Consider the following 13,346-nt stretch of genomic DNA (forward strand, 5'->3'; position numbering starts at 1 on the left):
GGTACATGGAGGAAAATTCAGGCAGAATCCTCCATGATATTGAAGCTAAAGGTATCCTTAAGGATGAAATACTACTGACCAAACAAGTGGAAACAAAGATAAACAAATGGGACTACATTAAACTAAGAAGCTTCTGCACTTCAAAAGAAACAGTGATCAAAATACAGAGAGAACCCACTGAATGAGAAGAATTATTTACCCAATACCCATCAGATAAGGGGTTAATATCCAGGATATATAAGAAACTGTAAGAACTTTACAAGAAAAAGTCCTCCAACCCCATCAAAAAATGGGGAGAAGAAATGAACAGAAACTTCCTTAAAAAAGAATTGCAACTGGCCAAAAGGCACGCAATAAAATGCTCTGTATCACTAATTATCAGGGAGATTCAAATCAAAACAACAATGAGATATCATCTTACACCACAGAACCTGACACACATCAAATCATGATGCCCAAAGTAGAGAAAGAGAGTAAGAATAAAGGTGCCTGCCACAGAGGCAGGGAGTTGAATGGGGTAGGGGTGGCAGAAGGGATACTGGGGACACTGGTGGTGGAAAATGTGCACTGGTGGAGGGATGGGTGCTGGATCATTGTATGACTGAAACTCAATCATAAAAGCTTATCTTATGTAAGATAAACTGTATCTTACGGTGATACAATAAAAAAGAAAGAAAGAAAGATATTAGGCACCCTCACCCAGCCAACTCTGCCCCATACACTCTGGGCCAGGAGGCCTTTCTCCGTATGTGAACGCCTACACGCACGATTCAACAATTCAAAATTTAACAAAGCAAAAGAGGGTGCAGGTGTACAATGATTCTATTGCAGTCCCACCCAGTTTGTAGCTGTGGAGCCTTGGCGGGGAGGGAGGGGGATCTGTTTCCTTTCCCAGTCATTAAGGCTGTTAAGGAGTCCAAAGACCTCAAATATGTCTTTGTAATATTATTGGGGGCGTCGAATGAAGTATGGTGCCTCAACACCAGCTCTTCATGGCCCTTTTCAGAAATGACATCAAACTAACGGTTACTCCTGGGACCATACCAACCCGGGGCACTCTGCAGCTCAGAGGAGTGGGACGTGGCTGCCACCCTGGTTGGGGGAGGTGGGGGCGGGGGTTCTTCCCCCCTACACTTTATTTAAACACGGTAGTTTACAAAGTGGGTCATGATAATTTGTTATAGCCACTCAATATTCCAACACCGGGGGAGGTTTTTTGTTTTTGTTTTTTAAGGAGCCAGTGGGCAGGAATAGAGAAACGTGTAGCCCAGGGACAGACACTCCTTTCCTGGACCATGTCTGTCTGAGAGTGGATCGTGCGGACGGACCGGCCCAGCCCCGGGGACGCCCGGGGTGAGCAAGAGGCGGCCCGGGACGCCCTCTGCCCGTGGGAGGGAGGTCCAAGTCGCCGGCATCTGTCGGAGGGCACCACCCCAGCACTGGGCCAGACGCGCGGACGCGGGGCTCCCTGCACCCCCTCACCCAGCGGCCGGGCGCGAGGAGAGGCGGCCGGCAACGGGCACCGGCGCGCACGCGCCCGCCGGCGTACCAACTCCCTTACCGTCCGAAGTGGCCCACGTGGTCAAAGATCAACTCCACATTTGGGGTGCGCGGGACGTCCTTGGGGGCGTCGGGGATCGAAGTGCGCCTCGAGTCCCGAGGTGCTGTGGGGCCGGGATCAGAAGCGGCCTGCTCGGCGCCTGACTGCTGCTGGTCGCCGGGGTCCCAGCTCGGGAAATCCCCGTACGGCGACAACCAGGAACCAAACCTGGCCTGCGACTGGCGCAACTGGCCCGGGCGCTCGGGAAACGCGCTGGGAACGGAGCTGCGCGGGGTCCTTGCGCCTCCTAGCTTGCTTTCAGGGCGCTCCCGGCCCCAGCGCTCGGCCACCTCGGCGATCTCGGCCATGGCTCGGCCGCGCCCAGCAGCGTCCAGCCCCGTCCAGCTGCCGCCTCTCTGGGATGCGCCCCTCTCCGCGCGCGCCCGCCCACCAGCAGAACTGCCCAGTGGCCCCTAGTGGGGGCGGGCCCAGAATGCGGGGTCACAACGCCCTCGCGGCCACCTACCTGCCCTTTGGCTGCCCAGGCACCTAGGCCGGGGCCTGTTCTGTACTTGGGAGCGCGTTGAGTTGAATCTGGGGGTGAAGGGGTCTTTTAGCTCTGCTGCTGCTGCTGGTGCGGGGCGGTGGAACAGGGCCCCCTGCGTGCAAGGGAGCCACCTCTTACCTTTTTTCTCCCACCCAGGGGGAGGGTTGAGGGGTGCAGAGCCACGCGTGGGACTTGAGGAGCACGGTGATGGTTTTCTCGCCAACAGTCCGGCAGGTTTAGAGCCAGGCTCAGGGGGCCACAAGAGACAAGAGCAGAGCAGAGCAGAAAGAGTGAATTCTCAGAGCCCAGAGATAGTTCAAAGGGTTGAGCATGTGTTCTCTGCAGGCAGGCGGGAGGGCCCCGTGGTTTGTTGTTTTTTTTTTTTTTTTTGCTTTTTGGGTCACACCTGGCAATGCTCAAGGGTTACTGGCTCTGCACTCAGGAATTACTCCTGGCGTGCTCAGGGGACCATATGGAGTGCTGGGGATCGAACTTGGGTTGGCCGCGTGCAAGGCAAACACCCTACCCACTGTGCTATCACTCCAGCCCCAGGGCCCCGTTTTTGTATCCCTGCACCACTTGCTTCCCTTCAAGCACCCCAGGAAGGGAACCTCCCCACCCAGCACTGCCAGGTGTGCATGGGGGGGCGGGGAGGGGGGTCGGAGAAGGAAGGAGAGGGGAGGAGGGGGGGGAGTGGGGGGAGGAGGAGGAGGAGGAGGAGGAGGAGGAGGAGGAGGAGGAGGAGGAGGAGGAGGAGGAGGAGGAGGAGGAGGAGGAGGAGGAGGAGGAGGAGGAGGAGGAGGAGGAGGAGGAGGAGGAGGAGGAGGAGGAGGAGGAGGAGGAGGAGGAGGAGGAGGAGGAGGAGGAGGAGGAGGAGGAGGAGGAGGAGGAGGAGGAGGAGGAGGAGGAGGATAGAGAAGAAAGGGGAGAAGGGAGAGGAGAGGAGAATTTTGATGACCTTGAGACCTGTCCGGATCAGCCTCCTGGGCAAGATTTCACATTTACCAAGAGCAAAGGAAATTTTGGGCACAGAGACACTATTCTGCACAGTGTGACAAGTGTGTCCGCCAACAGGATTTGGAAGAGGGAAGCAGGTTCCTCGCCCAGACTCCTTCCCTCACAGCTTCTGGCACATCCTGAAATAACACCATTGAAAATGGACAAGCTTCACAGGCATGATTTTCATTTTTCTTTTGAAATACAGATACTCTGGAATGATTAATCCATTCGGTGATAAACTACTTGGGATGTCTTTTTTAGAAAGAAAAGAAAAATGAAAAATTAGGGCAGGCGTGGTTAGAGGGCCTAGGAGTGACGTTGGCCTAGTTTTAGGCTTAGGAGGACAAGTGGCCACCATGGGGAGGAAACTGACCAGATGTAACGTTCCTGAAGGGAGAATTCTCCACAGGGAGAGTTGTCTGAAAAAGAAATGGAGAATTTTGGAACTTTCATCTGTTGTTCGAGTTATATCAGTAATGCCACAACATAGGCCAAATAAATTCCTTGAAAGATGCAAATTACCAATACCTACTCAAGAGGAAGAAAAAAGAAAACCAGAAATAGGATATGTAATGGAGTGTATAGTTTGAAAAGTCAAGGCCCAAACATTTAAGGAAAGAAAAAATACTAATCCTGCACAAATACCATCAAAAGAAAAACAATAAAAGAGCAGTGAGAATTCCTTTCAATTTGTGCTATGGGTCTACCTTGTCCACATATTAGGCAAATCAGAGGGAAATGACATAAAATACTTCATGAACATAGTCACAACAGTTTATTGTTAATTTTTTTATTGCTTTTTGGGTCACACCTGGAGATGCACAGAGGTTACTCCTGGCTCTACACTCAGGAATCACTCCTGGCAGTGCTCAGGGGACCATATGGGATGCTGGAAATTAAACCCAGGTCAGCCACATGCAAGGCAAATGCCCTACCCGCTGTGCTATTGCTCCAGCCCAACATTTAGCACTTTTGGGTGAAATTGTGAGAATTATTTTTACTAATCTAGAACTTATTCTATAAATATAAAAATAATTCAAAATTCTTCTTTTAATTTAATTTTATTTTTGTAAAGTTGTTCACAATAGTTCATTACAGATTATATTCAAACACCAATCCTAGCACCATGCACCTTTCCACCACCATAAGAGGAAAGTGTGTGAAGATTGTTGTATTTCATGCTGGAGCCATTTAAGCCCTTATATAAGAGATTACAAGCTTGTATGTTAAACCCAAACAACTACCTTTGGTACATCAGTGGGCTAGAGTATAAGGCGTCACGCGGCCACAAACTCCAGGATGTTCTGTGTTGCCCTCTTCTGGGAGCTTTATTTCATAGTCTCTGGATCTTGGCCTTTGAGATTATATGGCTCCAGGGGCAGTTTGTGTGTTTGACTGCCAAATTACTGGAAAACTGGGGAGCTGGGGCAAGAGATCCAGTCCCATTCCGAGTGAGCTTGGAGATCTCAGTCATGGGTCCCACATACCTGGGGTTTTCTGCAGGTTTCCTGATAGGTGAGGTTGGTCCAAGCCTGTGGAGAGTGACCTTGAGCATGGCTGCACAGTTGGGTTCTGGAAGTTTTCGGCTGGATGGTTTTGCTGGGGCAGGCAGGGAAACTCAACCTGCCCCCTCCAAGTTGCCCCAGTGAAGAGAGTGTGGCACAGGGTCAGGACGTTCTAACAATTTAAAATTCTTAAAAAATACAATAATCAGGACCAGAACAATAGTACAGCAGACACAGCATTTTTTTGCACACAACTGACCCGAGTTCCATGCCCAGCATCCCTGTATAGTGCCCTGAGCACCACTAGGAGCAATTTCTATGTGCAGAGCCAGGATTAAGCTCAGAGCATCACCAGGTATGGCCCAAAAGCCAATGTATGTACATATATATATATATATATATATATATATACACATATAGAGAGAGAAACCTGTTTCATTAAAAATAAATAAGTTTATTGCTAATGTAAAACATTGATCTAACTCAGAATTGAATACAAAGAAAGTTCAAAACATTTAAAAAATAAAAACAATATTAGTGCTAATGTCTTGTTTTTGCCATTTGGTGTCCTTTAACCCTTATGTTCATAAAATAGCTTCTTTAGGGAGCAATCATCTACCTTGTTTTTATCTAAAACAAATCCAAGTTTTGTGAAGGTGAAGTTTATATAAATTACACAAACCATTTTAAAAGACAAAATTTATTAATCATAGTTTTAAAAAACACAATACAGGCGCTGGAGCAATAGCACAGCGGGTAGGGTGTTTGCCTTGCACGCGGCCAACCCGGGTTCAATTCCCAGCATCCCATATGGTCCCCTGAGCACCGCCAGGGGTAATTCCTGAGTGCAGAGCCAGGAGTAACCCCTGAGCATCACCAGGTGTGACCCAAAAAGCAAAATAAATAAATAAATAAAAATAGAAAACAATACATTATAAAAATTTAAAAGTTAACCAAGGCCTTAAAATCCATGCCTTTAACTTTAAAACCAATGCCTTTAAAGTTTTTAGGAATAAATATAACAAAATAAAAAAGATACCACTGTCTTGAAAACTAATCTTTTTTTACTGAATATTCTGACACTATAATATTTTTCTCCTGGATTATAGTTTTCTTGCTTAAACCTTAACCAAAGTTCATCATTTCTTAACTTTTCTGTTACATAAGTCAATGTTCATCTTTATTTTTCAGGTTACTTTGGAGTTAGTTACACATAGGACACTTAATTCATACAAAGTTATCTGTAACTATCTGGGGCGTAGGCCATACCCTGAGGTGCTCAGGGATTACTTCTGGCTTTGTTCTCAGGGATCACTCCAAGTAGGGTTTAGGGGAGCCTATGGAGTGCAGGAGTGGATCAAACCTGCGGGGTTAGCAGCATACAAGGAAAGCTCCCTACACGTTTTACTATTGTTCTGGTCCCCATATGTAAAACTTTCAATAAAGGCTGGAGCAATATTACAGTGGGTAGGGCATTTGCCTTGCATGCAGCTGACCCAAGTTTGATCCCCAGCTTCCCATATGATCCCCCAAGCACTACCAGAAGTAGTTCCTGAGCGCAGAGCCAGGAGTAACCCCTGAGCATCACTGGGTGTGACCCAAAAAGAAACAAATTTAATAAGCCTTCAGGATAGATGGGCTCATAAACAAAAGCACTTAAGGAATTATCCCAGTTTGTAAACTATGAAAGTGGAAGGATTTGCTGATGTAGCTCAGAAATAGTGCATTTGGCTTGCATGAGTATGAGGCCCTGAGTTCAATCCCCAGTATACAAGTTTGATAATTGCTATCCTCTTCAGAAATAAACAGGGAAATTCTTGCCACTTGTCACTTGTCATCCTGTTGATCTTAGATTTGCTCGAGCAGGCACCAGTAACTTCTCCATTTGTCCCTGTCACATGCTACTGTAGCCCAATGATATCTGCTCACTCCAAGAAGAGGAAGAGCCTCAAATCGTTCATTCAGGGTTTTGACGAAGAAGTCTTGTCCATCTCATTGGTGGGCGGCCACGCAGTCTTTTGACAGCCTGTAGAAACCAGTAGGTAACAGCTCTAGTCCAGCGGTTGTCTCTGAATCACATTATGTGTCCGGTCCATCTGATTTTTGACGCCTTGGCAAACGAGACAGCATCCCTGATTCTTGACCATCGGTGGAGGTCGGAACTTCAGATTCCTTCTCTCACTTGAGTGAAACGTGGTACTCCTAGCATGGCTCTTTCGATTCCTCTTTGGGATACCCGAATAGCGTTTTCATCCTGTTTTCATAGGGCCCAGGTCTCTGTGGCGTATGTTAGTGCAAGAAGAATGGTGGAGTCGAAAAGATGTGCCCAGAGCTGGAGGTTCTTCGTCCTCTTAACCACTTCTTTGACGCTCTTGAAGGCGTTCCACGCAGCTCTCTTCCTCCTGCACAGTTTTGGTGCCAAGTCGTTCCTCATGTTGAGTTCTCGGCCCAGGTACACATAACTGCTACATTCGGAGATGTTCGTCCATTGAGAGCAAATGGAGTGTCAGAGACTAGTTTTTCATAAACATTGTTTTGTTGAGATTCAGCTGCAGTCTGACCTTTCCATACTCACAGTTAAAGTCAGCCAGCATTTGTGCCACTTGGCTAATGTTTGGCGTTATGAGAATGATGTCATCAGCAAAGCGGAGGTGGTGTAGTTGCCGACTGTCTATCTTCACTCCCATTCCTTCTTATTCCAGTCAGCGCATGACGTTCTCGAGGGTGGCACTGAACAGTTTCGGTGAAATGGTATCACCCTGCCGAACCCCTCTCTTTATGTCAATAATCACTTCCTTGTAGAATGGTAAGATCCTGGTGGTGAATCCATAATACAGCTCGAGGAGGATCTTGGTGTACTGAGTTTGAACGCCCTGTTTGGCTAGAGCTTCGATGACTGCTTCAGTCTCAACAGAATCGAAGGCCTTCTTTAAGTCGATGAACATTAGACAGAGCGGCATCTTGAACTCTCACGAAACTTCAATGAGTTTGGTCACTGTGTGGATATGGTCAATCGTGCTGAATCCTTTTTGGAACCCGGCTCACTTGCATGATTGTCCTTCATCTAGTGTTCTGCCTATTCTATTCAGGATGACTTGAGTGAACAACTTGTAGACGATGGATAATAGGCAGATTAGGCGATAGTTGCTGATGTTAGATGTCTCCCTTCTTATACAACAGAACAGTCCTGCTGGTTTTCCATTGGGACGGAACCTTGCATTCGGACAGGTAGCATGTGAAGAGCTGAGCCAGTGTATTGATGAGTACTGGAGGCAGATTCTTCAGGTGTTTGGGTCTGACCTTGTCTGGACCAGGTGCTGTACGCATCTTTACCAATGAAATGGCATGTTGGATTTCGGAAGGGAGGACATTGGGAATGACATATCCATCCTGCGGAATTTGATATGTGGGCAGGTGGACGTTGGTGTTGAAGAGATCGGAGTAGAAGTCGTGAATAATCCTCTGCATTGCCCTTCTGGAAGATGTGATAGATCCATCAGGACACCAGAGGGCAGTCATCTTGGTCTTGTAGTTGGCAAAGGACAGGCGAGCGTTGCAAATACTTTTCCCAGCTTCTGTCTCATCGGCCAACACTGCTGCTCTTCTCTCTTTGAGGTCTTCCTTTATCGCATCTCTGCACAGCTTTGCGAACTTGGACGTTAGCTTATTGTTGTCTGAGGCTCGTGTAAACCACTCATTGGCAAATGAGCTCGAGAGTTTCCAAAAACAGGCGTCTGTTTGTGGCTTTCCTACTCTCAGCATTTTTTGCGCAATCATGGAGGTGCTAAACCAGTCGATCATATTCCTCATTGATGTTATCAACGATGGCATCTTCCCATGTTGCCGCAAAAGTGCCAAAAAGCTCCCAGTTTGTGGTCATTCTGGGAGTTCTCTTCTTAAACTTAACCTTTGCAGTCCTTTCTCCCCGATCTGTGAAGTAGAATTTTGCATGAGGGAGATCGTGGTCTGATCCCGTTTGGAATTTTGGGACAACAGTGACATCGGTCAGGCAAAACCTTCGATTGAATCTGATGTGGCAATTTCGTTGTGGAGAGTCCCATGTCCAACATTTAAATTCAGCCTTCTGGTACTGTGAGTTACCATGGATGGTCTTGGTCAACATGATGAACTCAGTCTCTCATCCTGTTTGTTCCATTCTAGGCCATGGGTCCCGATGTGGAGTTCTTTGGGTGACCTTCTTGGTCCTATCTTGCTATTAAAATCACCGACAATGACCTTGTAGAAGGTGTGATCTTTATAGTGCTTCTCCATCATATTATAATATGATACACCACAATTCTGTATCAATCAAAACCATTTATTACCTGCCCAAGGAAATATTTCCAAACAAATACTGTTTCATCAGGATCACTTTACTTAAGGTCTGCAGCCATGGTCCTGTTAACACCTTCAAGATAGCACAGCGGGTAGGGCGTTTTCCTTGCACATGGCTGACCAGGTTCGATTCATCTGTCCCTCTCAGAGAGCCTGGGAAGCTACTGAGAATATCCCACCCGCCCGGCATAACCTCATAACCTGACAAGCTACCCATGGCGTATTCAATATGCCCAAAACAGTAACATCTTTTGCTGTTCATAGCAAGCAATACAAAGAGAGTATGGGGGAGATTGTCTGCCATAGAGACAGGGGGAGGGTTGGAGTTGTAGGAGCGGGGGGGGGGGGAGGATACTGGGGACATTGGTGGTAGAAGATGTGCTCTGGTGGAGGGTTGGATGTTCAATCATTGTATGACTGAAACTCAAACAGGAAAGTATCTCACAGTGATTCGATTAAAAAAGAAATAAAAACGGGCCTAAGCATAATAATCAGTCTTCAATTCTCCAATTCTCTTAAGTCTAGCTACATCAATGAGTTCTACATTGTCAGTTCCTGCACTCATTGATAACAAACTGATAGCAGCCAACTGCAAAGATTCTGTAGCTGAGCTTAAGGAGGAATATGAAAATATGAGACTGCTACCTTATGGGAACTCTCACAAGAAACCCTTTACTAGAAATTGTATTTACAAGAGAGGAAATTTGTAAAAAACCCATCAAGGGATAATAAGTTGTAGCCTATTCCTATAGTGGAATATCATGTAACGGGGGGAAGTGTCACAGAACCATATGGAAGATGCAGGAAGATCTCAAAAACATATTGCTATATTAAAAAAATTAATAAAATTGGTCAAGGAAAGTATGATACAACTGCATAATGATAGTGATTAAATAGTAATATTGAATGTTTGGAATAGAAATATGTTTAAAGTACATTATTAAAAGTAAATAGAACAATCCTTGTTGTCTAGTAAAAATTTCTTTTAATAAAAGGTTTCTATGCTTAAATATATACACAGTATTTTTGAAAGGCTATATAAGAAACTGATTAATTGGTTTCTTCAGAGGGGGGTCGGAATATATGGTGGTTAGGTGAAGGAGAGAATGTCTTTTCTTTTAATTTATATAGCTGTGTATAATCAACAGCATTTAGAGAAGAATCTGGTGGTGCAGGGGATCAAACCAAGGTCAGTCACATTTGAGATATGCACCTAAATGCCCATATTACCTCTCCACCCTGAGCATAGTTTTTGAGCCATATCAAGCAATTCTCAGGTCTAACTCTTGGCTGCGTGCTCTGGGATCAGTTCTGGTCGAGATCAGCAGAAAACCTGCTGTGCTGGGATTAAACCAGAGTCAGCTGAGTATAAGGCAAACACTCTCTGGCCAGCTCTCAGCAGGCCTTTTGTTTGTTTGGTGTTTTGGGGCACACCACGTGTTGGTCAGGGAACACCCCTGACAGGCTCAGGGGACCATAGGTGGTGGCAGGGATCGAACCTGGGTCATTTGTGTGCAAGGCAAGAGTCCTACCCCTGCACTTTTTCTCCAGCCCCACTGAGCAGGTTTTCGTGTAAAAAAAAAAAAATCCAAGAAAACCCTCTGGGGGCAAGAAAGAGAGGAAAAGGCCACAGAATTCTGGTTCACCATCAACCCCATTGTCTGAGAATAGCCATGAATGGCCCCCAAGTCATCTAGCACTGGTTGGGAGGCCTAAAATAAGTTTCCTCTCAGGTTTATGCTATCATATTATTTTCTAAAAGTGGGTGAGGGAGGATGTGGAGAACAAAAATCAAGGTACATATTGTCAATACATCATATCAATAATGCATTTGTTTTAGTAAAAAAATTGTAATAAAAATATCTCCCAAACTGGAATGATATCTGGACACATGGCATACCCAGGTTCGATTCCTGGCACCATATTGGCTTCTTCCCTTAAGGAAGTCAGAGACAGACTCTGTTTTTTATAGGCATGTTATTAATTCTGTACCCACCAGGCTTATTGCCTGCTCCGTGCTTTTAGTCCAGCTCTGTGGGTGTGTAATTGTGTGTTTAACAAGCACTCACCTGGATTTATGTAGTCATTCTCCAGGAAACCGCCTTGGAGCCAGCGTGGGGTTGAGATTGCTCAGCTCCCCTCTCAATGCAGCCGCGCAACACTCCCCAGCTGGCAGAGGGCTTGTGTTCACCAGAGCTGCGTGCAAGAATGGAGCCACCCATGGGAAAAGTCAGGTTTAAGTGAGTTCACGGCACCTCTTTTCCCTATGGCACATGCAGAGGGCAAAAAGGTTTTCCTGTATCTCTCTCCTTTTAAAAAATCAATTGATTTTTAAAAATCAGATCACGCTGAAATACACAGTTACAAAGCTATTCGTGATTGGGTTTCAGTCATATAATCCAACACCCATCCTTTCACTAGTGTACATTTCCCATCACCAATATCCCCAGTTTCCCTCCCGCCGCCATCTACCTCTATGACAGGCACTTTTCCAATCTCTCTCTCTCTCTCTCTCTCTCTCTCTCTCTCTCTCTCTCTCTCTCTCTCTCTCTCTCTCTCTCTCTCCCTCCCTCCCTCCCTCCCTCCCTTCCCTCTTCCCCCCCTTTGGGGCATTATGGTTTGCAATACAGCCACTGAAAGGTTACCATCTTTGTCCCTTTACCTCCTTTCAGCATGCAGTCCTTGTCCAGAGTGGTCGTTTCTAACTATCATTGTCAGAGTGGTCCCTTCTCTGTCCTAGCTGCCCTCCCCACCACCACCACCACTCGTGGCAAGATTCTTGCCTCTCCAAACAGGCAAGTTCTCTTCTCAGATTCTGCTGCAGTTGCAAAGCAGAGAAACAATTTGTATAGCCCGTGCAAATGGTCTACAACTATAATGGTGTGACAGAAAGGGAAACGCCCTCACGGACTACAAAGTAATTGCAGACTCCTCTTTCTGGTCCTTGCAGACTTGACTGTCTGAACAAATCCTCCCTCTATGAGATAACTGAAAAGTCCAGATGAAACTGTTAGTGTGAAATTGGTCTGGTTCCAGTGTGATTCCTTGAGTGCAGGATGTATGCACGCAAACCTCCCAATGTTCATGTTAAAGTTTCCTTGTTATACAGTTTAAGTGGGTAGTTCCAGGTCCACCTTCCACCCAGGTCCAGGCCTCTCTCTTTGCATCCAGTAGGTTAGTGTCACTTTTCCTGTCCCCTTCTGTGTTCTTGCCCCTCTAGGTGGGGGCAGAAAGGGAGGTCACTGATCATTGTCCCTTTGGCTTTGTTTTCCTATCAGTGTGGATGTGGGTGGGAACTGCCTTTCTGCCATCTGCCCAGGCATGGCTGAGGGGTCCACGGGGAAGCTGCGTGACTTGTGCTCCTCTTGTAAATGTTACCATCTCTGCCCCATTTCTAATACATAACTGACTCCTCCTCCTTCTCCTTCTCTTCCTCCTCTTCCTCCTTCTCCTTTCCTCTCTTTCTCCTCCTCCTCCTTCTTTTTCTCCTTCTTCTTCTCCTTTTCCTCCTCCTTCTTTTCTTCTAGTTTTTGACCACATCTGGTGATGCTCAGCTGGTGGTGCTCAGGGGCTACTCCTGGCTCAGTGCTCAAAAATTTCTCCTGACAGGCTCAGGGGACCATAAAGAATGCAGAGGATCAATCCTGGATTAGCCACATGCAAGGCAAACACTTTACCTGTTCGCTGTACTATCTCTCTGGCCCTACTGGTAGGGGAGATTTTTTTTTTTTTGGCTTTAAAGGGTCACACCTTGAGATGCTCAGGTATTACTCCTGGCTTTACACTCAGGAATCACTCCTGACAGTGCTCAGAAAACTATATGGGTTGCTGGGAATCAAACCCTGGTCAGCCGTGTGCAAGGCAAACACCCTATCCGCTGTGCAATTACTCCAGCCCCAAGGTAGGGGAGATTTTAAGTGACCAATTGTGTTAACTACCTAGATCAGCATTCTTTGACCTTTCACACCCACCAACAGCAGCTGTCTGAGCATAGGTCCGAGGAGAACCGGCAATTAGAGAGATGCAGTTTGCTACTTTTCTGCACCCCAGCAACTGGCCCATGGCCTAGAATGAGAGCCTCCAACTCCTACACAGCTTGACCTCTACTCCCTGAAATTGTGATATCCTGAGGAGAGGTGATTCGAGGATGAAAAGGCTGAGGATGGGCTTCATGGTTTTGGCCTGGGGCATCAGGGCAGAAAGCAGAGTGGGCAGTCTTGCCTTGTAAGGACTCTGCATTCTAAACTTTTTTTTTTTTTTTTTTTTTTTGCTTTTTGGGTCACACCCGGCGATGCACAGGAGTTACTCCTGGTTCTACACTCAGGAATTACTCCTGGCGGTGCTCAGGGGACCATATGGGATGCTGGGATTCGAACCCGGGTCGGCCGCGTGCAAGGCAAACGCCCTACCCGCTGTGCTA

General features: G+C 46.7%; 1 protein-coding gene across 1 annotated transcript in view; it reads right to left on the minus strand.

The window, feature by feature from the left end:
- The window catches only part of SLC22A16 (solute carrier family 22 member 16), a 28,822-nt gene extending 26,914 nt beyond the window's left edge, over window positions 1-1,908 (minus strand). Inside the window, exon 1 of the mRNA XM_055136725.1 lies at window positions 1,562-1,908. Coding sequence (XP_054992700.1) covers window positions 1,562-1,908 — 347 coding nt within the window. The remainder of the gene's footprint in view (window positions 1-1,561) is intronic.
- Window positions 1,909-13,346: the final 11,438 nt, after the last annotated feature.

Source organism: Sorex araneus, chromosome 4, assembly GCF_027595985.1.
Source record: "Sorex araneus isolate mSorAra2 chromosome 4, mSorAra2.pri, whole genome shotgun sequence".
Lineage (NCBI taxonomy): Eukaryota > Metazoa > Chordata > Mammalia > Eulipotyphla > Soricidae > Sorex > Sorex araneus.